General features: G+C 34.5%; 1 protein-coding gene across 1 annotated transcript in view; it reads left to right on the top strand.

The window, feature by feature from the left end:
• Window positions 1-27598, top strand: part of RIMS1 (regulating synaptic membrane exocytosis 1) — a 492355-nt gene that overhangs the window by 350437 nt on the left and 114320 nt on the right. Inside the window, exons 19-22 of the mRNA XM_059401539.1 lie at window positions 452-514; window positions 4795-4884; window positions 12680-12763; window positions 22579-22650. Of these exons, the coding sequence (XP_059257522.1) occupies window positions 452-514; window positions 4795-4884; window positions 12680-12763; window positions 22579-22650 (309 nt within the window). The remainder of the gene's footprint in view (window positions 1-451; window positions 515-4794; window positions 4885-12679; window positions 12764-22578; window positions 22651-27598) is intronic.

The following is a 27598-nucleotide window of genomic DNA, read 5'->3' as shown; positions in this document are numbered from 1 at the left end:
TATTCATGATTGGTTAAGAACAAATATTGATAATTGCATTTTTAGTATCCGTAAAAGCCAAGAGGACTCATGCTTTAAGTTCCAGTGAGCATCAGAAAGTCCAGATATGTAGGCCTTTCAGAAGTTTTAAAAATACCCAGGTCTCTGGAATTGGTCTTATTTGGGGAAGATTTAGTTTAGTTTTGTTTTAATATTCTTGAAAGTCACTTGGAAATACAATAGCAAATCAACAACAGTGAGGACTTTGACCATGATGTTTGTACTTTATTGTTTAAATTTTTTGAAATGCTGTCATGTTTATTTTTGTTTAACCTCTCGAGCAAATATGCTAGTGCAGACAATCTGGTTTCTTCCCTTTTCACGTTTTCATCGGCATACCATTTGCATTATCCATGTCATTTAATGCCTCATGATTTATCTGTTTCATCCACCACCCATCCTGTCTGTGCAGTGAGCTTCTTATGCTGCCCAGAGCAAAACGAGGACGAAGTGCAGAATGCCTACACACTACCAGGTAAATACAGGGATTTGGTAATGGTAACTGTGTGTGATGACTCTCTTTCCATTCTACTATTCTTTCTTCTCGCCCTTAAAGGTATTATTACAAATATGTAAAATTAATTTCCCGAGTATTCAAAATTTGTTTTGTTTTATTGGAGGTTGTGGAAAGGTTCCAAATATATTTTAATTCTAATCCAGGCAGACTGCTTTTCTATATGTTTTTTCAAATTCCAGAGACTGACGAGCCTCTGTGGAACTGTTTATGCATTCCTAAAACCGAGGAACCGATTTCCGCAATTACAATTCAAAATACTCACTGTGAGCGTCCCCACCCCTGCCCCTGGCAGCACACACACACACACCTGTCTAGTCACAAGAGGTCTGATCTGTGCATGGCAGTGTTATTGTTTTGATGATTATGTTTGTTTTAGCCTTTTTTAAATTTCCTTTTGGAATCTGCCATTGTTTATATTCTGTTTGCTTTTAATAAAATCTTATAGCAGTCACTTCTTACTAGCTGAGCATCAACTTCCTTCTTGATGAAGAATGAGAATGTTTGACCTTTAACTTCTAAACCCTCCCTGCCTTCATCCCCCCACTAGTTTAGCAGGGTTGCAATACAAACTTTCTCATATAAGCATGCAACAATATGCTGCCTCTTTAAAGATGAAAAGAAAAAGAGATGTAATATTCTCCTGTAATTTGGAGTTTAGAATCTGATACTTTACCTCTCATTCTGTCTTGGATTTCATAATCAAAATAAATAAGTTAATTAGTAAATCTCCTACAGATTACTCATAGGATGCAGTCCGCAAACACTTACTGTCAATTTAGAGTTAATAGAAGGTAAGGAAGTAGAAAGTCAGTGAAACAAACTGACAACCCAGGCAAACTTTTTCAGATATATTGGCCAATACGAGGACAGTAGGAAAGAGGAGGAAAGAGCTATGACTGGACAAATGGGGAGCGTATTTTGTCTGCATGGAATGTGTGGCTCTTCTCAGTTATACTAACGTGATCATGCTAATAAAAATTGTTTCAGCTTCTTATATATATAAAATTATCCTATTGATAACAACCTCCATGTCTTCCTGTAGTGCCACAGGGAGGGGAAAAAAATGAGGAAATACTAGTTTTGATTGTGAACTGGGGAAAAATATAAAATTATAAATATTGTAAAAAATTATCTCAGATTCTTAATAATGTTCAGCTGCCCAGGCTTACTATTAGTTGTTTTTCCTAGCAAATAGTTTGTCAGTAGGAACAATGTTTTTACAAATTCAAAAAGTTTTTTTTTTTTCTCATAGTCCTATTGATTTGACTACGACTGTAAAAAAAAAAGTAAAATAAATTTAGACGAATGGAACTGGAAAAGCTAAATATATTTTTTCTTTCCCATATTTTCTACAAAGGTGAAATATCAGTATATGCAAAATATGATATGCTGGTAATGTCATCATTTTGTACAGTCTTCAAATATATCATTTCATATTCACCTAGCAATTTTAAGAATAAAATTTGAGGATTTGCTACTTTCTAACAAGCAAAGAAAATAAAATTCATTGAACACCAAACATAGTGTTGACATTAATGTAGTTTATCTCAATTCTCTGGCAGTAATTATATGATACGAATGCTATTACCCTCACTTTACAGATGAGGAAAGATGCTGAGAAAGTTTAATTTGATAAGTAACGAGCAAGGATTCAAAATCAGGTCTATTGACATTTTCCACTAAACTAGTTTTTCCACAATTAGATTCTGAAGAGTTGGTGTGGTGCCAATAAAAGAGTTTGTGAGTCAAACAGATTTTGGAAACTTTGCAAATTATAGTCACTCCCTGAAGATTTAGTGTGCACAGCATGTTAGAGTCAAGAAATCTGTCTCATGTTGTTTAATCCATTTTCTGCTTATTTATTTTAATAATTATAATATTCAATTATAATTATAGCTAAAATTATTATAACTTAATACTTAAAATAATACGTATCTTAACCATTAAACCCTTTTTCATAAAAACACGACCCAAGAAAGTAATATTGTGCAGAAAATTCTATATATAACTGCCTTACTATGTCCTGGATACTTTATATCTGTTATCTAATTCTCTGAGCACCCCTATTAAGTGGATGTTATTTCCTCTTTTATATAAATGTATGGAAAGGCCTGACCTGAATTAGCCAGGTTCACTGCCATTAAGGGACAAGGCCAAGGCAGGAATTTAGGCCTTCATACTATATATAAATGTTATGCTATCTTCCATTCTGTTTCACACACTTTGCTAGCCCTCGTTTGAGTATTTCTGAATAAACAAACCACTTTTGATAATCTTTTTTTTTAATTTTTTTAAATTTTTTTTTAAAGATTTTATTTATTTATTTGTCAGAGAGAGAGAGCAAGAGCGAGCACAGGCAGAGAGGCAGGCAGAGTCAGAGGGAGAAGCAGGCTCCCTGCGGAGCAAGGAGCCCGATGTGGGACTCGATCCCAGGACGCTGGGATCATGACCTGAGCCGAAGGCAGCTGCTTAACCAACTGAGCCACCCAGGCGTCCCAACAAACCACTTTTGAACCGATTGCTTTAAAAAGTTGTTTAACAACCAGTTGCTGAAGATACTTGCTTAAGGTCGGGAGTTGAAAAGGAGACTATTGTCTGTGAAGCAAGCAGAATCCTTAGTTTCAGTAAAATTTGTCTTCAGTTAGTTTTCAAATATAGTACTCTAATATATTTTTAAATTGAAGCTTTAAGAGATTTCTTTTGATTTGACAGTTAGTAAACATATGAGTAAACCAGTGGGGTGTTTGAATGTTTAGTTTGTCCTCAGCAAATGTATATTCCCTTACCTTTTGTATTTTAATATAAGCTGAAATAGACTTGTGAGTTTTATAATCAGCAATTAAATTTGTAGAAACATTATTAAATTGTAAAAAAAATTAGATAAATTATTTGGCTAGGACATTTAGCTGCAAGTTGTTTTCTTCCACAGAACCAGGTATAATATTAAATCAGGGATTAAAGAGTAAATTTAAATATTGATTTATTAATATTTATTAATATTAGTTTTGTTAGAAGATATTTTTCAAATTAAGGCAATGAAATTATAATTTCACATATTTATCTTAATTATGAAGACTGATGTCTATGATTCCATATTTTAAAAATTCTTATTCTACCTTCAAATAATTACTATGGTTATTCTGATAAAAAAACAAAAGAGCTGTCTTTGTTTGTAGCTTTATAGGCCTCCTATTTCTTTCCATGCCCTAGTATTTGCTTCATATATATTTTTCTGTTTCCTGCATGTATGTGTTGCCACGTTCCAGACATTTTGGTAGGCACTATAAAACATTACCACCTAAGATGCCTTTATTAGAGAACTGTTCTCACTGGAATATTTACAGGTAAGAGTCCTAACAGTGAGTCCCAGTTATAAACTAATCCTGAATCCCTGGCCTACTAAAAATAACAAATTTAAATTCTAATAAAGCACTAACATTTCTTCTTGAAAATAATTATGCACAGAGAAACATTAAATTAAAGAAACCAAAAAATAACTTTAATTATAAAACTTATGAATTCCAGAATATTTCTCTAAATGAAATCTAGTTACTCAAATATCAGAATTCTAGTTATCTTGTCATTTACTTGTTGTTTTACTTGTTGATTTTGATTATGATCGTTAATTTTATGTTATTTTATTTTTGGATAATTTTACTGTGTGAAGCTCAATTCTGCCTGCACATACCAAAACCAAGTCAGTGACTAGACAGGACTTCCCCTTTCATCATGAATGCTTTCACTCAAGAGTATTGAGATTTACTGATGAAATATTGGTTAGGTAAGACCATTTGGAAGTCATGCCTTCCACTTCCCTCGTCTGGTGTTGTGAACCAAAGTAGTTGAGTTGTAAATTTTTTCTTCTCCGATGTCCTTCATTTTGTTTTGGTGTGGCATCTGTTCTTGGTAACGAAGTTTTAGGCATTTTGTTTTAGTGCTTTCTGTATCCAGTTTTTTCATAAGTAGGTGTGATCTAGTCTCATTTTTTTCAGTCTGAGACCCTCTTAAAAAATTATGCAAACCAATTCAAGCATAATCTTTGTTTAGTTTCATTTCCTAAACAAAATTTTGCACTGCCATCCTGTCAGCTCTCTCACACCCTTATGAACTGAATCACAGTGATTCTGCATTTTATGTAAAGGGGACATTATTTTATGCTTTACTCTCTAACATGGTCTTCCTTTCTTTGTTTTCTTTGTCTTTCTCTTCTACCACTGGATGCAATGCACTGGCACTAGTGAACTGCAGCCCTCCCTTGACAGGGCTAGGAGTGCTAGTACCAACTGCTTGAGACCAGATACTAGTTTGCATTCACCAGAACGAGAAAGGTATAAAATAAAGACTTTCTTAATTTCCTATCATTTGTACTAGTGGTTCTTTTTTTTTTCAATCACTTCGTTTTGTTTCATGTGAGTCTCACAGGTTTATTCATTCATGTTCACTTTGCTAACTGTCTCCATCTCCCCCGCCCTTATTATACACGTGTAAGGAGAGATATGTGTATGTGGGTAAGCCCCAGGCTACACATACACATATTTCCATGAATGTTGTTGCAAATGGTGTGATGTAATTTGTAACTGCTTCTGGCTGCTGCTTTCCCCCTTCCGTTGCTGTTCAGTGGTTTCATTTACACAGGACTCAGGGAGCCTTCAGTATGCTGATAATGTAAGGTCCAGGGAGTTATCCGAAGGAAAGGATCACTTTCCTATTAGTTCTGATGATAAATAGTATTTATGGGTTTTACAGCAACTTACCACAAACTTAAAATAAGAATTCTGTTTACGTAGAGAACTTCCCTTGTGAATTTATATTCATTGTTTAGTCAGCTTTCTCTTTGACAGACAAATAAGTTATACTCTGACAACAGAAAAAGGGTATGTTTATCTTAGATTTTATGATGCCTTACAAAAATAAATGCACATTATTTAAACAAACACACAATTTTGCTTAACACTTTTAATTGACTGATTATTAAATAATTATGATTTTAATTCAAATGTATTCAAAGTTTTTGTATTACAATGTCTCCTAATTCTGAGGAGCTAGTGGAACTTTCTATCCCAGTAAATTTGGTTATAATTGAAAGCCTTAGATGTAATTGCTATTTCTTTTCAGTTAGAAGTCATGAGCTGGAGATTTGTTTACTACCTCTTTACAAATCCTGAGGAAAAACGTTTAGCAGTGCTAATAGGTAACCCTCCTCTTTAGGGGCTGCTTTAAACTTTTCTTTAACATTCTTTCTAGTTTGGATCATTTATCTATTTATGGGATGTTTATCTCTGAACTTTAATAATAGGTACAGGTGGACACATCCATTTTTAACTGCATATGATTCTACTGAAGAAATTACTTTTTTATTTAGTTTTCTCTTGTATTTGTACATTTTGTAATAGAAAACAGTGGAATCGAACTTATGGTTTTTTTAAATATTTTTAAGAGAAATTTTAGTTGAAATGACTATAGGCCCTTCTAAAATCACAGTTGAAATTGTTTTATTTTTCTTTTTTTATATATTATCCACCCCAAGAAAAGAAGTAAATACAAGAGTAGCAAGAAAAACCTTTTTATATTTTATACTTATTTTTATTTCCTTGTGTGTTTCTGTCTAGTATTAAAACAGAATAGTATTGCTCAAGTCAGTAGAATATTCTGACAAAACAATACCGTAACATTTTTGGAATCATTTTTAGAGCTGCTAATAGAAATATAATGCAAGCCACATGTATAATTTTTAATTTTCTGGTTGCCATATTAAAAAGATGAAGTTAATTTTAATACTTTAACCCAGTATATAGATGAAATATAATTTTGACATATAATCAGTTAAAAACTGTAGATCATTTTGCATTACGTTTTTGTATTCCTAATAGCCACTTGTGGCTCGTGGCTACTCTATTGGACAGCACAGGTTTATTCTTATGCTAAAACCTATGTAGTATGTGTTCCCTTGTTATACTAAAGCCATAGAGTTCACAAATATATGTGTTGGTTAGTTTCACCTCTCAGATAATATTCTTAAAATAGATCAGCCTGTAGACAATCTGGCCAGCCAGCGCTGGTCATAGTGAAGTCTCAGTGAGTATATTTATCATGGAAGAAAAATATCATTGAAACCTATATTCACTCCATATGTTGAATAAAAAGTTGTTTTCTGTTAAACAAATGAAAGGGGATACAGGAGTAGAAATTCATGTTACCGATGATCTTTCATTTATAACAGTCAACCTTGTTGCCAAGAAGAAAATAAAACAAGTTTTCATCAAGAAAATTACACAAGTGGTAGATTCTTATTGGTTTGGAAGATAATGACCTCAAATGCTCTTTTGTGCACACTCTGAAGCAGAACATCACACTATTAGCAGTGGTGACTTTCCTGTCTTTGGAAAATGCACCCAACATCTCCAGGCAGAATGTGCAGAGAGTAGGGAGAAGGAGGCTTGGAGGCTCTTCCAGGTTACTTAATTTCTCTGATTGACCAGAGAGCTTCTTAAGTGGATGCCTAATTTATACATAGTAGATAAAATGTTAGAGAAAATTTTTTAAACATAATTTCATATTCTTAAGATGGCAACATGTTTCCACAGCCTCATGAACTATGAAAGTTAAATAATCTGCTGATTCGGAACCATTTGATGAACATCTGTATGCTCTTTTACCAACTCATTTCCCTTCTCTGAAGTATCTTCACTAAGTTTTTAAAACCAATGACGTTTTGTGCCAATGCAAAGGATGAAATTGTCAAGGTGGACTCAATATCCAATACCATGGTTCACTAATGATTCAAAGATAGAGGAGCACCAGGCACAGATGACATTTTCTTTTCTTCAAGGAGTCACAAACCACCGGAATCATTTTTCCTCCCTTATTAGGGTGGTTTGGTCCAGGTTAGATCATGCACGAAGAAGCACTGTTTGCAAAGGAAGCCATTTCAGTTTTTGAGTGCCTTCATTATATATTCTGTTGATTATACAAATAACAAAAATAAGTATGGATTAGCCCATTGCTCCATCTAGCCATGTTTTATAAATCAAGAAATTTGGGGTTTATTTGCAATGAAAGTTCTAGGAAGACTATTTCCTACTAAAGATGTCTAATAGAGGACTCTTCTTTATGTTTTCAGTAGCAAATACCACTGAATGTTTATGAGGAAGTCTGATCAAGGCTGATCCACTTTTCCTCCATCTTTATTCAGGGTCTGCTTTAGGTCATTCATTCCTGTACCCTCCCACCCTTCCCCCCACCCCTGTTCCCGGTTTGGGAAAGAGTAAGTTACAGGCCGGCCATTCACCTTTTCTTTCCCAGGTTTTAAAACAAATTATTACTTAAGTGTTCAGAAACATTTATTTTTAGATCCACTGGAGAAGAGTTATTTTTCTTGGATGTGTTTTCTTCTTCTTTGATCTTTCATAGAAATCATAGCCTTATTGAAGGTTCATGAAAGGGTAGTCTACTCATCGCCTCCAGTTTTTTACCTCCTCATAAATTCTGCAGTCTGACTCCTGTTCCTTACCACCGCTCCATCACTGTGCTAAACTTCCTGTCAACTTCACTGGCTCCCCAGTTGTCCAGCAGCGTCTTGTAACATTTTGCGTTAACCACCCTGTCATTTGAATTTCTCCTCTACTCGGTACCATCTGCAAAGTTTCTTTCTTATGCCTGTTAGGACACAGTTTCCTCTTGCTGACCTTTCTTCCTATCCCACCGCACAAAGAGAGGTGTTTTTCCCAGCTCCATCAATAGTTTTTCTTGGCCCCACCCATTCTACCCCTGAAATTGTATTTCTATCAACAGTTTCCATTCTAATACACATTAAGACAATGCTCCACTGTAACTGACTGGCCAGAACTTTCTCTTGAGCACTAGGTCTGAATTTCTAAATGATTGCCATTTGTGTACATCAGAATGTCTGATTTAAATTCATTATCCGCCCCCCTTACATCCTTTTATAGCAAAATACTTTGTTTTCCTAAATTTTGCTCTTATTGAGTAGCTTTGACATATAAGCAGGCACATTTTCTGAAACATTTTTCCTGCTCTTTTGAGAATTCTCTTCTGAGAAACTCCCAAACAGATCCCTTCCCTTGATTATATTGAATTATATTAAAGCCCTTCCCTTGTCACTCTTGCCCCATTAATTATTTCATAAACTTTATTTATAGTTTTTATTACTTTTTGTTTCAAGTTTTCTTCATTAAAATTAAAATACCATCTTCCCTTTGTTGTCTGCTTTTAACTCATTCTTCAAAAGTGCAGGTCAGATAACTATAGCTTTTATATTAAACCTTTTTATATTACCTGCTCCCCCATACCTTTGGCCAGTTAAAATTATTCACTTTTCTGGGCCCACAAAATATTACATATTTCTGTTAAAATATTATATTTTATTTAGAAGTGTGTTTTCTTTTTCTGCTATATTTTATCCCTGGAGGAGAGGGATCGTATCTTATTTATCCTTGCCCTTTCTTGTGATAACATTACTATTTCTTTAGTAAATGTTCAATTTGGAGATTTGGGGTCTTTAAAAAATACCCCCTATTTCCTGTTTTCAAATTTGGGTCTACTTGTGAGCTAGACCCAGAACTAGAAAGTAGGAGATCTAATTATCACCATAAATACAGGGGACAAGTTTAGAAGCTATGACTTTAAGTCTACAGGCTTGTTAATAATTCATCCCAGAATCAGTCAGATTCACTGCACCACAAGACAGGTTCAGTCCCAGGCCTCACATCTTAGAGCTACTTTGTAAGTTTATGTCCTGTAGTGTTTGCTGTTTGCAGGTAGCTTGATTTGGAAGGAGTAATCCAGAAAGGACTAAGTCACCTGTGCCTACTCATTCAACAAAGTCGCCGATCTTATAAGCCAGTCCTCCTGGGGCACCAGGGTGGCTCAGTTGGTTGAGCCTCTGCCTTCGGCTCAGGTCATGATCTCCTGGGATCAACCCCAGTTCAGGCTCCCTGCTCAGTGGGGAACCTGCTTCTCCCCTGCCTCTGCCTCTCACCTTGCATGTGTGCAGTCTCTCTCTCAAATAAATAAGTAAAAGCTTTAAAAAAAAGATAAACATTTTTAGAATAAGCCAGTTCTCCTTTCCTGGGGTAGAGGATAGAAAGAGACCAGGAGCATTGCTTGAATGAATTTCCCTCTGTATGGAAACACAAGGACTAAGGGGAAAGGAGGTATTTACCTAAAACTTAACAACTGTAAATTGAATTAAAATAAACTTTGTCTCAGAGTAGAAGTATCTATATTAATTTTACTTTAAAACAATTATTGGAGCTTTTTTTACTTATTATTTTCTTTGTTTCAAGTTTTTAGTTAAATTCCAGTTAGTTAACATATACCGTAGTATTAGTTTCAGGAGTAGAATTTAGTGATTTACCACTTAAATATAACACCCAGTGCTCATCACAAATGCCCTCTTTAATGCCCATTACCCATTTTTTAAGGACTAAAATGAATAGTGGGATTAGACAATAAACATACATACTGTATAATGAGTTGTCTCATTTGTTCAGATTTGGCTTGTAATACAGTAGTTCACAAGTTTCTTACTTGTGCTATTTATGGAGTGAATGGTTTAAATTTCCATATAATTTCTCTTTTAGAAAATTGAACTGCTTAGCTATGTTCTGCCAAGAGATATGCACCATTGAAAGGTATACATATGCAAGTGTAAATATTAATTGCACACTCACACACATGTATGTTTTACAGTCTATCAGTGCTGGGGGTGGAAAGACATGACATAAGAACCATTTAATTGCTTATCAAGACCTGTCAGTTCTAATTCCTTTGTATCTCATCAATGAGCCCCCTCACCACTGTTAATCTCTTAGTTAAGGTTCTTATTATCTCTTATTTGTGATAATTTATTATCTACTTGGACATTCACAAATATATATTGATTACTTTTTTTGTAACTGTCAAAATTAAACAAAAACAAATAGTCTAGTGCCTTATGCAAGGAGCTCATAGCCTGTTAATTCAACCCTTCAACCATCAGAGTGACATTTCTTCTGCTGCTGTGATCACAGGGAAAGGGATGAGCTCTGAGCAAATAGAGGGTTTTAATTAATGAATATGGGATACCTGATACTGAAATACTAATACTGTGACTAACCAGTAATTTCTAGGTAGGCTATATTGGGAAGAGAAATCAAGAAGGAGCTGATTCAACTTCATGATTATTAACTCCAACATAGCCTGCCATGCTACCTTCCAAGATGAAAATGGAAGCTGAACCATGTGTTTTTGGCTCAAGAATAAGGGTATAAAAAGTTCACTGTTGGCCTTTTCTTCTGTATCATAGGAGAGAAAGATATTGCACATAATTTAAAAGCATATAAGATGTACTAATATATTTGAAACTCACAAATATGTTATAGTCAAACTTATGTAATATCTAGTCTTTGGACAAAAATTGAGTGTAAATTGATCTTGCTCCCGTATTAAATATATGAGGGAAAAGCAAATGGATTTCTTATATTGGTACCATATATCAGCATATTCAGAAGGACTTTGAGTATACAGATAATACATGTATTATGCTACATATTTCATCAAAAATTACTTTTTAATAGCTTGCGTTCACAGTTGCCTGTTCCCAAATGTACACCTTTCCCTCTTGTAGCTTTCACTGCATGTTCCATAACTACAGCATTTCCTTTACTTTTTTGTTTAAACACAAGGACTGGAATTTTGCCTCAAGAAGCAAGGTTATTCATGATCTTGTTAAGCTAATGTGACTTACTACTTCACCAAAAAAACCCACGTTAACTGTATTTTTGTATTTTCACATACTGTAAACACTTCCAACTCTGTCAGTTTTAACACAACTAAGCACAACATAATGTAAGGGATATTGTGGTTGTGGTTGTTCTCAATTATTTTAGAAATATTTTTCTTTATTGTCTCTGCAGAACAAAAGCCAATAAGGTGAAATACATTTTAGAGCAATCAGATTGGACTGACCAACCATTTCAATAATCTAAAATTATTGAGTAATTTAAATTAATGCAAAGTATTTTTAATTTCACAAACATGTAACACTTAAAAGAGTACATGTCACACAGTTTGCTCCCCAAATTCTGCTATTGATACCTTTATCTGCTTCATAATTTCCTTAAATCCCTACTTGAATCATGGCAAGTTTGTCTTTCTAAGGGTGACTGATGAAGCACAGACAGACTTGAGGGGGCTTTCAGAATCAAGTACCTGCCGATCTCAGGTAGCCTAGTCACATGTTGACAGCCTTTGCTGCTTTTGTCCAAATAATAAATCCAGTCAGCTAGGTGAAATGGCAAAGAAGATGGCTTTTTTTTTTTTAATGTTAGGACTAGTCTGAATAATTATAACTCTTGCAGCCATATGAGTGCTTAGAGACAATCAGTTATCCCTTGTTGCATACAAGGAAGCCAATATCCAGAGAAATCATCCTATTCAAAGTGTTCATATCTAATATATAAAAATTCCCAAATCTGGCCTGTTCAGTCCCTTATTGCCTCTTCTGAGTTTTCAACTAGGTGTTTATAATTTGTGGTTGTACACAGACAGAATCTCAAGGTAGTTTAATAAAAGAATGAAGATTCAAACTTTCATTTTGCTGTTGATCACAAAAAAGGTATTATTGTAAACATAGAAATAGAAAACTGTGTTTCTGCTTTATAATAAATCCATACACCTTATCTTTGCTGCTTTATCCAATAATTCCAATGCCTAGTATCAAAAAAGCATTGGTAACTTATTAAACCTATTTTTTCAAATATAAGCCAAGTTTCTAAGGGTGCATCTTTTTAACTTAAAGTCATATATTGTGTATGTGTGTGTGTGTGTACACACACACAAGCACATTTCAAAAGAACAAAATTACACACAACAGATCTCAAACATCTTCCCAAATTATTTTTCTATTTTTTCTATTCACTTATAGGGTGAAAAGATTAATTTTCTTACAATATTATAATCTATCTGCCCAAGGCTTATCAAAATCAAAAGTAAATTATGGAGCAAAAAATCGACACTTTGCCTTTTTGGGGTGCTTTTCCAGTCCTAATGTTCCATATATTCTTTTATTTTAGGAGTTACTAAATGTCCTGTTTTTTCCTGTCTTGTTCATTGGGCAAACAGGGGTAGATGGTCCCCCTCCCTAGATAGGAGACGACCTCCTAGCCCCAGGATTCAAATCCAGCATGCGTCTCCGGAGAATGACAGGTACTAGCCAACTCCTCCTCACAGACAAGTGGCTTCAACAGGTTGATAGGCCACCAAGTGAAGGATAACCAAGAGAAGTGTTGGTCATTATATGCTTCCTCTCAGGAGCCAGAACCAGATATGTTGTGATTCCATCACTAAATGCATCCCACCTCTAATAAAGCACCTCAGCGTGTTACTAAAATGAGGATGGCATGCAGATGGTGTAGTTTAAACACAAGAAAGTCAGATCCAGTGGAAGAGTTCTGTTTTAAATGAGCATTTGTTTCAGTGTTTTGATTTTCTAGAAACATATTTAAATATGGTTTTTGTTTAAACATGAATAAATAAAAATTTTCAGGTGTTTTAAATATATTAAAATCTGTAATGGAAGCCTTTTCTTTGCTATATTGGTTGATGGTTTAATCTCAGTTGTCTTAGGTTTGGGGGAACATTAAAAATGTCTGATTGGAAGTAAAATAACTGGTTCTTATATATTGTATGTATATGGTGTTTTTAAATCAAATATTGTCGAAGGCTAGTGTCAATCTACAAGGTAGGTCTTTAAAAGTAGCATCAGTCCTTTGAATGTTCCTCATGCTGATAATGTCAGAAATGCTGTGTTATCCTTCTCACAGGTGTAGCTAACCCTGTTCTCCTATTTTACTTGGTTCTTACATATAGTCATTGGCTTTAAATATCTTTTTCTGACTGGTCACAAAAAGTTATTGGATGTTTGGGGTGCTTCTTTTCTAGTCGAAGCAGAAATTCAGTCAGCATATTGGTATATTGATTGAAGTGAAGCGTATTTGGTAGCTCAGAAACAGAACAACTAGTAAAGCATTTACAAAAGGTTCCTTTTGTTCATTTCCAGTATGTGTGGATATAGATAGCAGAATAATTGCAATCTTAGTTAAGAGTGATGTAATTTTTTTTTCTGTTATCTGTAAATTATCAAGATAACTTCAGGATTTCAATTTGGAAGAAAAACTAAGCCTTGTCACTCAAAGAAAATTAAGTCATTTTACCATTTTGGAAAAGACTACAAACTGGTAGCTTATAAAGACTTTAAGAGTATTTTAATCATGTTTTAATCTTTAAGAAGTTTACATTTTAAGATGACTTCGTATTTGAAATTTAAAACTAATTTCTTTTGGTTCCTAGGACAGAATTTCATAGAGTAGAACAGTTAGCAAATCTCCAATCTAAAAATTATTCTAAATTTAAAGTATTTTCAAATAAAAATATAAAGCAATCATATAAATTAAACAAAACTTACATCCACATTGCTACTCATTCATTCAACAAATATTTATTGTGGTCTGCAGTGTGCACTCTTACTATGGCTAGAGACACAGAAGTGTTTAAGAAAATCAAGGTTCTGGCCTGGCCATCAAGGACTTAGAACTTCCTTTTATAAAACACAGTTCTAGAAAGCCTTTGACTTTATTCCAGACAAATGAGTCAGTAAATTTCATCTCATGTAATGCTATTTGAGTACAAGACAATTAAATATAACAGTATTTATAATGAATATAGATGTAAGTCTGTTGGGCCACAAATTAAGCAAAATGGAAGTCCAAATAATAGTTTCGCAGTTTTTATATACATGAGATGGAAATTAATTATCATTTAATGACATATGAATTAATTATGTTATTTGATTTCATAGATTGTATACATAACTTTATGAGTAAATTTTAGGAGCAGAAATGATCATTTTAGATAAGATCACCAAGGAAGTTTTGCTAATACATAATTCTGAATATACATTTTATTTTTTATTATGACTTATTTGCATATAAGATCTATGTTCAACCAAAAAGCATATATTTTAAATGGCTTGATACTATGATTTATTACTATAGAGAACAGAAAGTTATTTACAATAAACTTTTACTAAAATATAGAAATGATATGTGCCCATAAATATGACAGAAAAATAGCTAAATCAACAGATGCTATATTTGTAGATAACCATGTCAGCCACTAGGCAAAACTTAACACTTGCATTTTACCTCTTATCAGCGTTATTTACTTTTTCAGAAGTTTCTGCCAATTTCCGAAAGAAGGGAAGATAACATCAGATTTGGAGACACTGAAAGCTCATGATGATTTGGGAATCATTTGACTTTTGCCCTAGATCACTGACAACTAGGAAAATATTCTAAAATCAGTGACAGTTTATATAATCAGCCTTTGGATGTCTTAAATCAAGGTCCTATTTGATTATTTTGAAAATAAGCAAAAATTTTTGCTTAAGACAGTTCTCTAGTTAAGTTGGAAAGCATTTAGTTGCCCCCTTATTTCTTACAGCATAAATATACTTGAGGTTATGTCTGCACACCCACGACTTTTAACACACACACACGACTTTTACATACCATTTTTCCACAATTTAATTTCAGTTTTAAACAATCTTGATGTCATCTCAATTTGTGTAATAGATTTATTTGGAATTAACATGGAAGCAGGTTTTTCTTGATCTAGGAAGATTTCCTAGAATTTATAGAATATTTAAAACAAACAATGATGAGGAAAAATACATAAATTTAGAATCCCAGGGGATGATTCTGACTATAAAATTGTAGGGAAAGTTTCCCTGCAGTTTTATTACTAAAAATGTGAAGATGGTTTAAAATATAATCATTCCAATAACAAAATACCTCTTTGTAAATGGCATTGTTTTAACATGTAAAAAGTAACTTATGAACCTGAGTATACATAATTCTGTTTGTGAATTTAGTAAGATTTTCATCTTCTTGTGGCTTCAGATTAATCAATATTTTTGTATTCAAGTTAGAAAAGAATGTATTTTAATACATCCCTGAAGCATCAAGGTTCTGAGTTTAGTGCTCACAGTTGAATCAATCATTCTTAAATGTGAAAGGCTAGTATAAGTAATCATAATTGTTACTATCTACTTCTACTTTAAAATATTCTTGGCATAAATGCTTTTTCAGGAAAATGCAATATATTCTTATTTGATAATTTTTGAGATGTATTTTAACACTTCATTAGCTTGAAGTTGCAAACTCCGTCTGATTGAGAATATCTTTGCATCATTATACATGACATCTTTAGGGTGTGTGACTTAAATAAATACTAAAAATATTTGATGAAATAACCCTGTTTTCAAGGACTTTAAATTGTTGGCAACAAATAAATTATTGCCACAAGTAAAACATCCCACTGTATTAAAGATTAATTCCTGAGTCACTAAAGTAGGTCCTATTTTTTTTTGTAAATAATCACATTTGTATAGTTTTCCACACTTGTAACTTAGTAGCAGCTAATTGCGTATTAGAATCTCTGACCAAAAGTGTCAGATGGATTCCTTTGATTCAAACTGAATGAATATTCTTTCTACATTAAAAATATATCTGGAATAAAGAGGTCACCTACTTTTTTACTTCCAGAGTTCATGGCAATCGCCAGAGTGATGCAGAGTTAATGTAGAACCATTTACAAATTCAGTATTTACTTACCATTTTTATTTGCTTGATAACATCTTTTGTTATCTGTGCTTTTCAAAAATATTCTTTATTTGAATGAGTGAAATATACTCATCCACTAAAATACTTAAGCCTGTTTAATAGCTGTTGTCATATACATAAATATCGATACTGTACAAAAAGGGTGCACACATCCTAATCGTATGCAGCCATCTTCACTGCATATGGACATTTCTTACTTAGGTAGATTCTATTCAGATATAAAGTTTTCTTACTAAGCTTATTAAGAGACAAGATGATAGACGTTTGCATTCCACAATCAGCCATCTAGGTAGTTAGCCAGCATATATACAGATATTTTCTTATGATATCTGTGCTAATTCTAATTAAATTAAAATGCTGTGGGTTTAAAAACAAAACAAAACAAACAAACGTAATTTCATTTTATTATGAAATAATCTTAAATAAGGGTGCCTAGATGGCTCAGTTGGTTAAGTTTCTGACTCTTGATCTCAGTTCAGGGGTTCAGGTTGGATCTCCGGGTCGTGAAATGAGCCCTGTGTGGGGTGCCCCACCCAGCACCCAGTGTGCTTAAGACTCTTTCCCTTTCTTGGTCCCTTTCCCCCACAACGCTCTCTCTCTCAAAAAAAAAAAAAATCTTTAAAATAAAGTAGTCTTAAGTAATACTACTATTTTATTAACATATTGATTTTAGACTTAGTAGAATTTTAATACCTTCAGAAAAGCTGTATTTATCAATGTCTTCAGGGAATTGCTATAATTGAAATTAGTTACTGAAGAGGAAAGGAAAATAGCACAGAAATAGGTTTTAAAAATTACCTCTCTTCATTAGTACGTTTTATGAGTCTTAGCATTTAAATTAATAGAACAATAATTAAAAACGGATTTTTGAAAAAATTAGATTTAATTAAGAACACTCCCACTTCTCTGATTATTACTTACTCTTGCTTTGATTTAATAATAAAATAATTGTTATACCTCCATTTGAATGTAGCTTTATAACTTTTAAAGAATTCTATTTGTGCCCTGTGAACTAAGGATCATAAAGCTAAAACCATATAATGATTAAGTTGTGAAGAGAAAAGAAAGCTTAGTATTTCTGATTCGTGCACATCTAGACCAAAGAAACATTCTTTATGAATAATAAAATGATAAAAATTTTTAATAGAACAAAACATGTTAAAACCCAAAATAAGTAAGACATAATGGAAATGCTATAACCCTGTTTTATTCACTTCTCTCCAGGGGTCCCTCCAGTAAAGTCAAATCATTCAAGTCACTGGATGGCAGAATGGGCAGAGAACCAAAGTATATGAGGACATGATGGTGGTGTCCTCACCAAATAATTAAGGCCACTACTACCTTGGATAAGCCACTTAAACCTTATGGGACTCTGTTTCCTCATCTGTAAATTTAGGTAGTTTTAGGTGGCTTAGCTGAATACTAGTGTCCCTTTAAGAATAAAATTGTGTCTATGCTGCCTTGTTGCAACATGATAAGCATATAAGGGGCCAATAATAATGACTGACACTTCATGATGTATAAGTCAATAACTAAATGCCATTTTTTGTTTATGATATTTTGTATTTTACTGAAGCCCAGAAAACAATGAAAAGTTCTATTTCTAAATTTACTTAATTTGATGTAAAGTGAACTTTATAACTATAGTTATTTTTTTACTTACTGTAATTTTTTTAACTCTCAAATTACAGGATAATACTCAAAATAATTACTTTTTTAACCATGCATTTAACAAATACTTACGAGCAGCAACCATGTGCTAGGTATTGATGTTACAGTGCTAACTCAAGACAGATGCCATTCCTGATCACAAGGAACTTAGAAAGAGTAATGTAAGGTAGAATATAGCTCATTTCACTATGATTCATTTTATGATCATATGATCAGTAGTTTTAATAGTGTAGTAGTATGTAAATATAAGTTGTTTGTTCTAATCATTCCTATTTCACATATCACAAACCTCTATTCTAAGAAATAGCTAAAGACAGCTATTCTAAGAAATAGGTATCTTTAAAAAATATAAGCTATAACTTAGGATTTGGAGTGGAAAAGACGTTAGAATTTTCTATTCTGTATTCTTGCTTTACACTGAATGATTACAATTAAGTGTAACTCAATTTGAAGATTTTCAGTGGTTAAAAAGAATTATGAAGACCTATCCTTCATAGAAATCTTTAGGTAAGTAAATGTAAGTTTCTATAGCATTTGGAGAGGTAAAAAAAAGGTCATTCTTAACAAGAGGGTTAAAAATAGAAATAAAATAATAATAAATAAATGAATAAAAATTTAGATGTATGAACCTCTCGTGAGTTATTGTCATCTGATTACAGAATACTGACTGAGCTTGGCACTGCTATAGACAAAAGTCTTTACCTTTAAGAAACAGATATGTGTTGGGGAGGGTATGTGCTTTGGTGAGTGCTGTGAAGTGTGTAAACCTGGTGATTCACAGACCTGTATCCCTGGGGATAAAAATATATGTTTATAAAAATAAATAAATAAATAAATAAATAAATAAAAGAAATCTAAAAAGGAAAAAAACCCAATAATTTTTCCTGGTGCCTAAAAGAAAAAAAAAAAAGAAAAGAAACAGATATGTGTTATTATCCGTTTAAATAATACTTTCATAGCACTACCACTTGCTAGTTCTGAATAATTAAAATTCCCAAACTACTACAAACCCTTGTTCTCTGTAATGTCACAACTGTAACACAAGTACTGAGCGATATCGATGTAGAATTGGCAAGTCTGTGAGAGGTTAGTATTATCTCCACTTCACAGGTCAGAACAAAAAATGCAAAACCGAGGCACAGAGTGGTTAAATATCTTGACTAAAATCACCTCGCTAGACAGAAACAGTAGTTAAACCCAGACGGGCTGAATCCACAGTCCATGCTTTGAACTACTGGGCTCCGGCGTCTTCTCTGCCGTGGATGCCTGTGTTCACTGCTGTTGAGATTGTGGAGTCTTCTTTCACCTCCTGGTTTCATATATAATGACTTTGTGAATTAGAGGAAGTTATTTAATCTCTCTAAGCCTCAATATTTTTATTTTTCAATGGGATAAGAAAAAAAAGAAGTCCCCACCTCACAAGACTGGTGAGATTATAGATGAGTTAGTGCAGGTAAAGCTGTCATGTAAGCACCCAGCAAGTTCTCCGTTAAGTGTTAGCTTTCCTTGGTATTGGCATTGTCGTGGTTGTCATTGCCCTCGTTATGGATTATTGGGATAATCAGTCTAGCATGTGAGTGTTTTATATTGTAAGGATGAGAAGAGGAGGGAGAGTTGAAAGTTTTACAGAAGTCAAGTCTCAATCGAATCTAGAAAGAGTAATAGAAATTAGTAGGGATAGAAACAAAAACACGCAAGTTCTACAAGATGTCCATAAGCCTATTTGTTGTACAGTAGTAGAAAGTTTGTACGAGAATCTCTAAGACTCTACATGTCTCTCTTCCTCCCCCGCCCCCACTCTTCCCCTCTTCCTCCCCCACCATCACCAAACTTGTCATCTGACTTCTCCCTCTCAGAACTTCCCTTTCCAGTTTCCTTACTTTGCTCAAACATACCAGGCACACATCTGCCTTAGGGCCTGTGCACTTGCTGTTTCATTTTCCTGAGATACGTTTTCCATGAGAGATACAGGTGGCTAACCCCCTTCTCACCATATGTCACCTATTCAGGGAACCCTTCCCTGATCACCCTGCTGAAGATGGCACTCTGCATCTGCCCCCAAACTGTACCCTCACACACATTTCTGATCCTCCTGGCTCTGGTATTCTTTTTGTTGTTGCTAGTATTTGCCACCTTTGATTATACTATATAATTTAAGTAAGAAATAAATCTGGGATAAGCCCTCAAGATGTTGAGGGCTTTTTGTTGTTGCTGTGTATTATTTTTCTCCTACAGATAAAATCAATTGCTTAAAGGCAGAAAGCTTTTTTTTTCCCCTACAGACATATACCAAGCACTTAGAACAATCTAGCTTCTGTACATGTTCGGCAAATATTTATTGAATGAATAAATGGGTGAGAACCTTTATGACAAGGAGTTTCATGAATTGACCTAAAACTCTGCTCTCATTCCGCTGAATATGAGAAAAGAAACATTTGTCCTCTCAGTCCTTGGGCACTCTTGTGGTCCAGTAATGTGAACATTAGCTTGTCACTTCCTCTGCTCTACAGGATGGAAACAAAACAAAACCACCATCACAGGCCTCTGGTGGGGTTCAACTTTACCTTGACATGTTTAAGATAATGTCTGAAGAGCTTTAAAAGTGTCATTAAAAAAGCATCAGTTTCCCATAATGGTATTTTTTTATTAATTATTTTTATTAACATATAATGTATTATTAGCCCCAGGGGTACAGGCCTGTGAATCATCAGGCTTACACACTTCACAGCACTCACCATAGCACATACCCTCCCCGATGTCCAGAACCAACCAACCTCTCCATACCCCCCTCCCCCTAGCAACCCTTAGTTTGTTTTATGAGATTAAGAGTCTCTTATGGTTGTCTCCCTCCCCATAATGGTATTTTTAAATTTTGAGCCCAGATGCCTACCGGGCCTCCAGCAGCTTCTCCTGCTATCTATATGCCTGTGTTCTGTGTGCTTCAGGAACTGGCTTTCCTTCCCAGCAACCACCTCCCATCGATTTCAGGCATGTGCCATGCACTTCTCCAGTCTTCTACACACTACAGTGCCCCTTCCTCATCACAAGATAACAAAGTAAACAAGAATATCAGAGATATTCCTTTAATATGACATATAATCTCTTAGTGCTTTCCAAGGCCTATCCCCATATTTCATAGTTTCTTCCCTTCTTGAGGAAGGGTGCAGCCCCAAGGACATATATCAGACCCAACTTCCTCCCTTCTCTCTGCTGAGAGTACATGACAGAAACAGGTTAGGAGCTAGACATATCTACATTCTTATCCCAGGTCTACTTCTTACTGGGTGGGCTTGTCCTGAGCCTGTTTCCTTATCTTTGAAATAAAGATGATACCTGAAAGGATTGTCATGAAGGTTAATAAGTCAGTACCTGACCTCGAGAAATCCTTCCATATATCCTTTTTTCCAATAATTCAAGGACAGTGGTAAGCAAGAGATGTTTCTCTCCTCTGCGTCAATACTTTTTTTATCAGTTGTGAGATGAAAGTGAGACGTCGTGGTAACAGAAAGCCTGAGGACACACAGCTGAAGCCCTGAATTAGAAAGGCAACACAGGATGGACCCAGTTTGGGCAATAGCAAAAGATACAGGGAGAGAGGAGCAGCCCCAGAAGTCTGTACACCCGTTGGATTTCATACTTTGACGTGTATTTCTAGTGGGGACAGCAGGGCTTGGCATATATGAGACACTGATTATCTGGCATTAGTAGGGAATGACAGTTGTCTCTTTGTCATTGGAAGGAAGTGAAATCAGGAAAGAAAAATAAGCATAAATTGTAAAGAATCAACTATTGAGAGAAAAATATAAATTATCAAGATTAAAATGCATGTTACTTTCAATGTTTCTCTGGGACTTTTTAGTAATAAGTTTTAGTTTCTTGACCATAATATTTTATATTTATTTCAAATACATAGTAGGTGAGACACATTTTAGGTCAAATAGTATATATGAGCTGCTGCTTAGGGAGGTAAGCTCTCTATAGAAACATTTCTTTGGGAAAATGCATTTCAAGTTCCAAATGTTATATATATATCTCTGTCTGGGACATGGAGTAAATTGAGACCTTGATTCTTTGATTGGTGATATGTAATCAGCTTTTTAAAATGCTATATGGTTTCAAAAGCATGTTTATAATAACAGGATATAATTTTAATACTTGATTTAAAATGATTACGTGAAGCATATTTCATTGTGGTATTTTTCTTCTCATATTTTGTGGGAGAAGAATAACAAACAACAAATTCTTGCAGCACCCTGTTTCAACTCATAAGCGCAGAGGACACGTCCCCTTTGTAGTCTTTCAGCACCCAAACCATTGCTGTCATCACATCTGTCCTCGCTCCATTTCTCCCCTGGACTTGTTTATTCATTAGGAGAGGCAAAGTTGCTCAGTGGGGGTCCATACTAAATCATTCCTGCAGACAGACCTTTTTAAACTAAGGGAATCCCCGCTTCTTGGGTCTCCTGTTGGGCAACTTGTGTCTCCCACCAGTTCCAGTTCAGATTTTTATTTATTATTTTTTGTTTTTATTTTTAAAAGCACTGACTGACAAAACCATCTAAATAAGATAGTTGTCATTTTTCATGTCTATTGTTTTTATCATTGTATGAAACTACTGTAGCTGTATTCATCATATATTTTGTATTTCTTTAACATTTCATTCCACAGGCACTCCAGAAAGTCTGAAAGATCTAGCATCCAAAAACAGACTAGGAAAGGCACTGCCTCTGATGCAGAAAGGTAGGCTTGGTGTTGTGCTGTGTGGCCATCTTCTCTTTCAACCGATAAATTCAGGGTGCCTTAAACTCTCATTTTACATGATCAGTTTTTAAACATAGCCTGTGATGTTTAAAGACATTCATGTAAATAGATCTCCCATATGGGAATAGCCTCAAAAAACAAGAGGAGGGTAATCTGAAGGTGGCCCTTAAATCTTAGGGGTTAAGAAAAATCTCAGATATGTCTCTTAGTCATCACACTGATTACTAAAGAGGACCATATCTGTGCTCATTACTGTTTACATATTAGGACATTAATATTTTGTTTCTGAGATTTTCTGAGATTCTTAAATGTTAATGAATATAATACTTGGAATATGCAAATATTTTGAGTGTCTGTTATTTATCTGAATGATGTCATCCTTTAAATCTCTTTTCTGCAAGTACATCTAAGATTCTACTTGTATATGAAAGATATTTGTTGAGTTAATATAAAAATTAAAGGAATTACTGACCTTTCTTTGTAATTCATACAACTTTTTAATTTTTTTTTACTTTTTTTTGTGTAAGATACTAATACATTATTTTACATAATTGTAAAAAAACACCTAATGTCCCATTAACACATTATTCATTCATCCAAAAAAGCACTGAGAACATGCAGGGGGACACAGATGTAAATGAAAGAATGGACTGAAGTCTTATAGCTATTACTATAAAGGTATGCACAAGATATAGTGAAAACACAGGAAAAAGAGTATAGTGCAGAAAGGAGATATCTCATAAAAGGTGTAACCTGAGCGAAATCCAGATATATGAAAGTAGATGTGAAGAAAATATTCCATGAGAAAGAAAAAAAAATGAGAAAACACCGAGGCTTAAACTTTACTCTTGGTTTGGGGGATCCATATTTTGAGAGGGCGAGTTCTTTCAGGAGATGGGAGAGAGCGTTGAAAATAAAGCTGGAGAAATCCGTTAGATGTTATGTCACACGTGACCTTGTGGACTGTTTAACAGAATTTCAGCTTCTGCTTTATACCTCCATGAGCCATTGATGGCCTTGAGAGGCTAGTGACTGGCTTTGAGTTCCAAAATTATAGATCACTGTAACAACATTTTGTAGGGTGGATTGGAAGCTCCAAGGGCAGATACAAGTCACCACTAGGCTGTCGCAGTAGGCTTAATTGAAATAAACTCTGAACAATTCAGTTAGTCATTTAAAAGATGTGTGCAAAGCGATGTGCTAAGTTCAAGGAATAAAACAGGGAACAGCAAAAGAGGGAATCTTCCCAGGAGATACTACTTCTGAGTTGAGATCAGAAAAATGAGTAGCTATTAGTTACGTGAAAGAGTGTGGATAAAGAGAGGATGGAGCTTACTCTTAGCTACTATCTATGGAGATATTGACAGTTTAGGGACTCTAATTTACAATAGAACAAGGATTTAGAGAATTCAGAGAGTGTTCAGTAGAAATTCAGTTTTACAAAGGAGCTATGCTTTGAGAAAGGGAATGAAGAACAAAGTTCTAGCACTTTAGATAGATGATTGATAGATAGATAGCCTGTAATGAAACAGTATTATGTTCCATTTACATATTCTTTAATGCCAACTCAGTTAACTGCATTTTCTTTACTAGAATTATAAATGACTTGAGTTGCTTAGACAAGTTTTTAATCTTCAACCATACACTGCCCGTCTGCCTCAGAGACAGACAGAATTTCAATTACTTCGACATGATTGAAATTTTTCCTCCAAGTCTTATTCTTTTTGTTCCATTCAGGCTTTAATTCATTTAACAGTTACTAGTTGAGTGACTACCATATGCAGTTTTATTTAGGATATATCAATGAACAAGACTTTTTGACAATTGGATACTGTTTTATAAAATGCTAGATGATTCTAGAATCAACTAATGGTGCTTAACTACAAATGAGTAATATTTGGGCGTTTCCTCTACAACATTGAAACTATCTGTAGATAAACACAAATCCTCCATCCCTGCAAAAAGTGTAGCAAGAATTTGATTGCTTCCCAGTCAGGTATTTGCTGCTTAAGGACCATACTCATATTACTCTCACTTTATTTCCTTTGCTAACAGGTTTTAATATAGACAATGCAAACCTTTTAAGTGTGTAGATTTGTTTGATTATAATTAAATCTCTCCATTGATTTGTAATATAGTGTAAATGATATGCCTGGTTTTTAAGTGAGTTGTTGAATAACTGGTTACAAAAGAATTGGCCTGGATTTTCTAGGTTTGTGCCACTCTTAATACTTTAGAAGATACCATGAGTTGATATCTAACTACAGGTGAATTGAGGTTACAGTGTGAATGCTTTGGACATTGATTCAAGGTCTTTGGGAAGTTAACAACATACTCCAAGGATCCATATTACACAGTCACCCCTTGGCTTCTGGCAAAATTTACTATTTAACGGTCATCATTTTGAAGGCCCTTTCTTGGCCTTAACAAATTTGGCCTTATGGGGAATAGTGTTGTAAGAAAATATTTTGACAAATATGGTGACTAGTTATAGGCAGAAGATAAGCAGAACTCGTATCTGACTTTTGTGTCTAGCATTTAAAGCAGTGCTTTACATGTCTCAGGAGCTCTGTAGTAAAAGTCTGACTCTTCACTCTCATACGAATTCAGCTATATGACCTGCTTGGTAGCAGGTCATTTCCCCTTTCTACTCTAGTGACTTTTCTTGTTGTGGAACCTGTACTCTGCAACCTATCCAGGGGATGTTTTGTCAGGACTAGTATTTGGGATTAGGCAGTTCTAAGAAGGAAAGCTTCCCAACATATATGCATTTTATGTTGTGCTGGTGCTATTGGAAGGAGAATGTGTAGGCCCTTAATGGCCATTACAGAAGGAACCATTTTGAACAGTTAACCTTAAATACCACGTGCATGTCCATCCTTTAACAAGCCATAAAAAAAGAATTATATTTTTAAGCTGCATTAGGAGACACTAACTATTGCAACAATAGGAATGCCTGAATTAACAACTTCAGATTTTGGTAAGAAATGTGTTTTACTTAAGTTCAAGTCAAAACACTAGTCTTGGGTGAAGAGAGTAGGCATAGACTGGACTCAGTGAATACTTAGATACACATTTGGAGATGGTGAACTAGCTTCAGATATACTTGGGTTTTCATTAGAATTTTGCTCTAGAAGTCTTATATTTTGTTTTTAAAAAATGTGGGCTATTTACAGGTCTATAAAATGGAATAGGTATTCATTAAATGCCATTTCCCATATCTTTTATTCCTACAGACTTTCAGGAGACAAATCTGTTAACTCTTGTCAGACAATTTGACATTTGAATATATATTTAGATTTTGTTTACAATATAAACAATATATCCAAGGATTTGCCATTTTTCATCTTGTGATATAGAAAGAGAGCCTATCTCAACAGGTAGCACAGGAAGCAAGTGTTGGCACTCAGTAGATCTGTGTGGGTCCTTTTACCACACCTTAGCTCTTTGTCTTTGTACAAGTCACTCTATGATCCTCAGTTTTTCTGTCTATAAAATAGGAATAATTATATTTCTCAGAGTTGTTATAAGAATATCAAGAAAGAACATACATGTATGTGTGCACATACACACAGACATTCAGTGCCTGGCTCCATATTGATGCTCTGTAGAGAATAGTTGTGACTGTCATTTTATCTATCTCCCATGCACTCCCTGTTCCATTCTCTAATATGGTGGCTCCCCATCTCTTCCATTCTTGCAACCTTAACTTTCTTAACCCATCCCATTCCACTGAAACATCAAGGCTCAACAGCCTGGATTCCCAACATTTCACTCCTGTACCTCAGAATTTCTTGGTTGATTCGCCTTTCCTCTAGTCTGAAATGAACTGTATTGGTTCCATTATCTCTCACCTCCAAAACCTTGCTCTTCTCAATGTTTTGCATTTTCACTCTCCTCAGTTTTCCTTCCTGGAATTCCGACGTACTGCCACCCTCCTCTCTTCCTCAGACAGAGTGGTTTCTGATGCTGCTCCTTCGGTCTGTGCTTTTGTATTTGTTACAGTTCAGCTGGCAGCAGGGACTGTTGTCATTGTGGGACTTTTAGTTCATGTCAAAGAAAGAAACAGATCTGGTGCTAAATGATGCACCTTAAGCACTGTGCAAGGTGTCCTCAGACCCTGCCCACCTACCTGTGACTTTGGAGATGGGAACACTAAGTCACGGAGTCTCAGGCTGTATAATACTCACCTGTTATAGAAATAATAATAGGTGAGTATTGGCTTTCTCACCTAGAAAGCCATTTATTTGTCTCCAGAATTGCTTTTTATATCTTTACCATTCAGTTTGGTGCCATATAAGGTCCGCCTAATTTATTTATATTTCAAGTCACATTTAAGTAGTCCTTTTAGTTCTTATGAAGAAATGAAGTAAGATTTTAGTGAAATTGAAATGCAATTTCTCAGTACCAGGATGAAAACCGTATTCACTTTTTAGACCAACTTAGAAAGTGTATTTCAAACAAGGATGGCTTGAAGTTTATTTTCATGGTAATAGCTTGTGAAGAGTAATAGATAAAAACTCTTTCTTTACAAAGGAAAGGACTTGATCATGCAGTGCTTTCCATATAAATTAATGCTGTAGGGTTGAGTTATGTGAAAAGTCAATTGAGAATGAATGAACAGTCTTAATATGTATTGTTAGTTCTTTTTTCTTTTAATTTAGAAATTGAGACAACAGTCCAGGTTTCAGTATTTGCATTAGGGCCTAATAAAGCATTAATCCATAGGTCAAGAAGATAAAAATGCAGCTTTATTACAGTTCTAAGTTGTATATTTTTCCCATTTTATTGTGCTGAAATAGAGGAGATACCCTGAATTAAAATAATTATAGCTGTGAAAATCATTTTATTTAAAAGAAAAATTGTCAATATAAATACAAGTTGAATAAAATACTCAATAATTAAAGTACTTCTGGTGACCAATATG

The sequence above is a fragment of the Mustela nigripes genome, chromosome 5 (assembly GCF_022355385.1).
Source record: "Mustela nigripes isolate SB6536 chromosome 5, MUSNIG.SB6536, whole genome shotgun sequence".
Classification (NCBI taxonomy): Eukaryota; Metazoa; Chordata; class Mammalia; order Carnivora; family Mustelidae; genus Mustela; species Mustela nigripes.
This window is presented reverse-complemented; position numbering and strand designations above follow the sequence as displayed.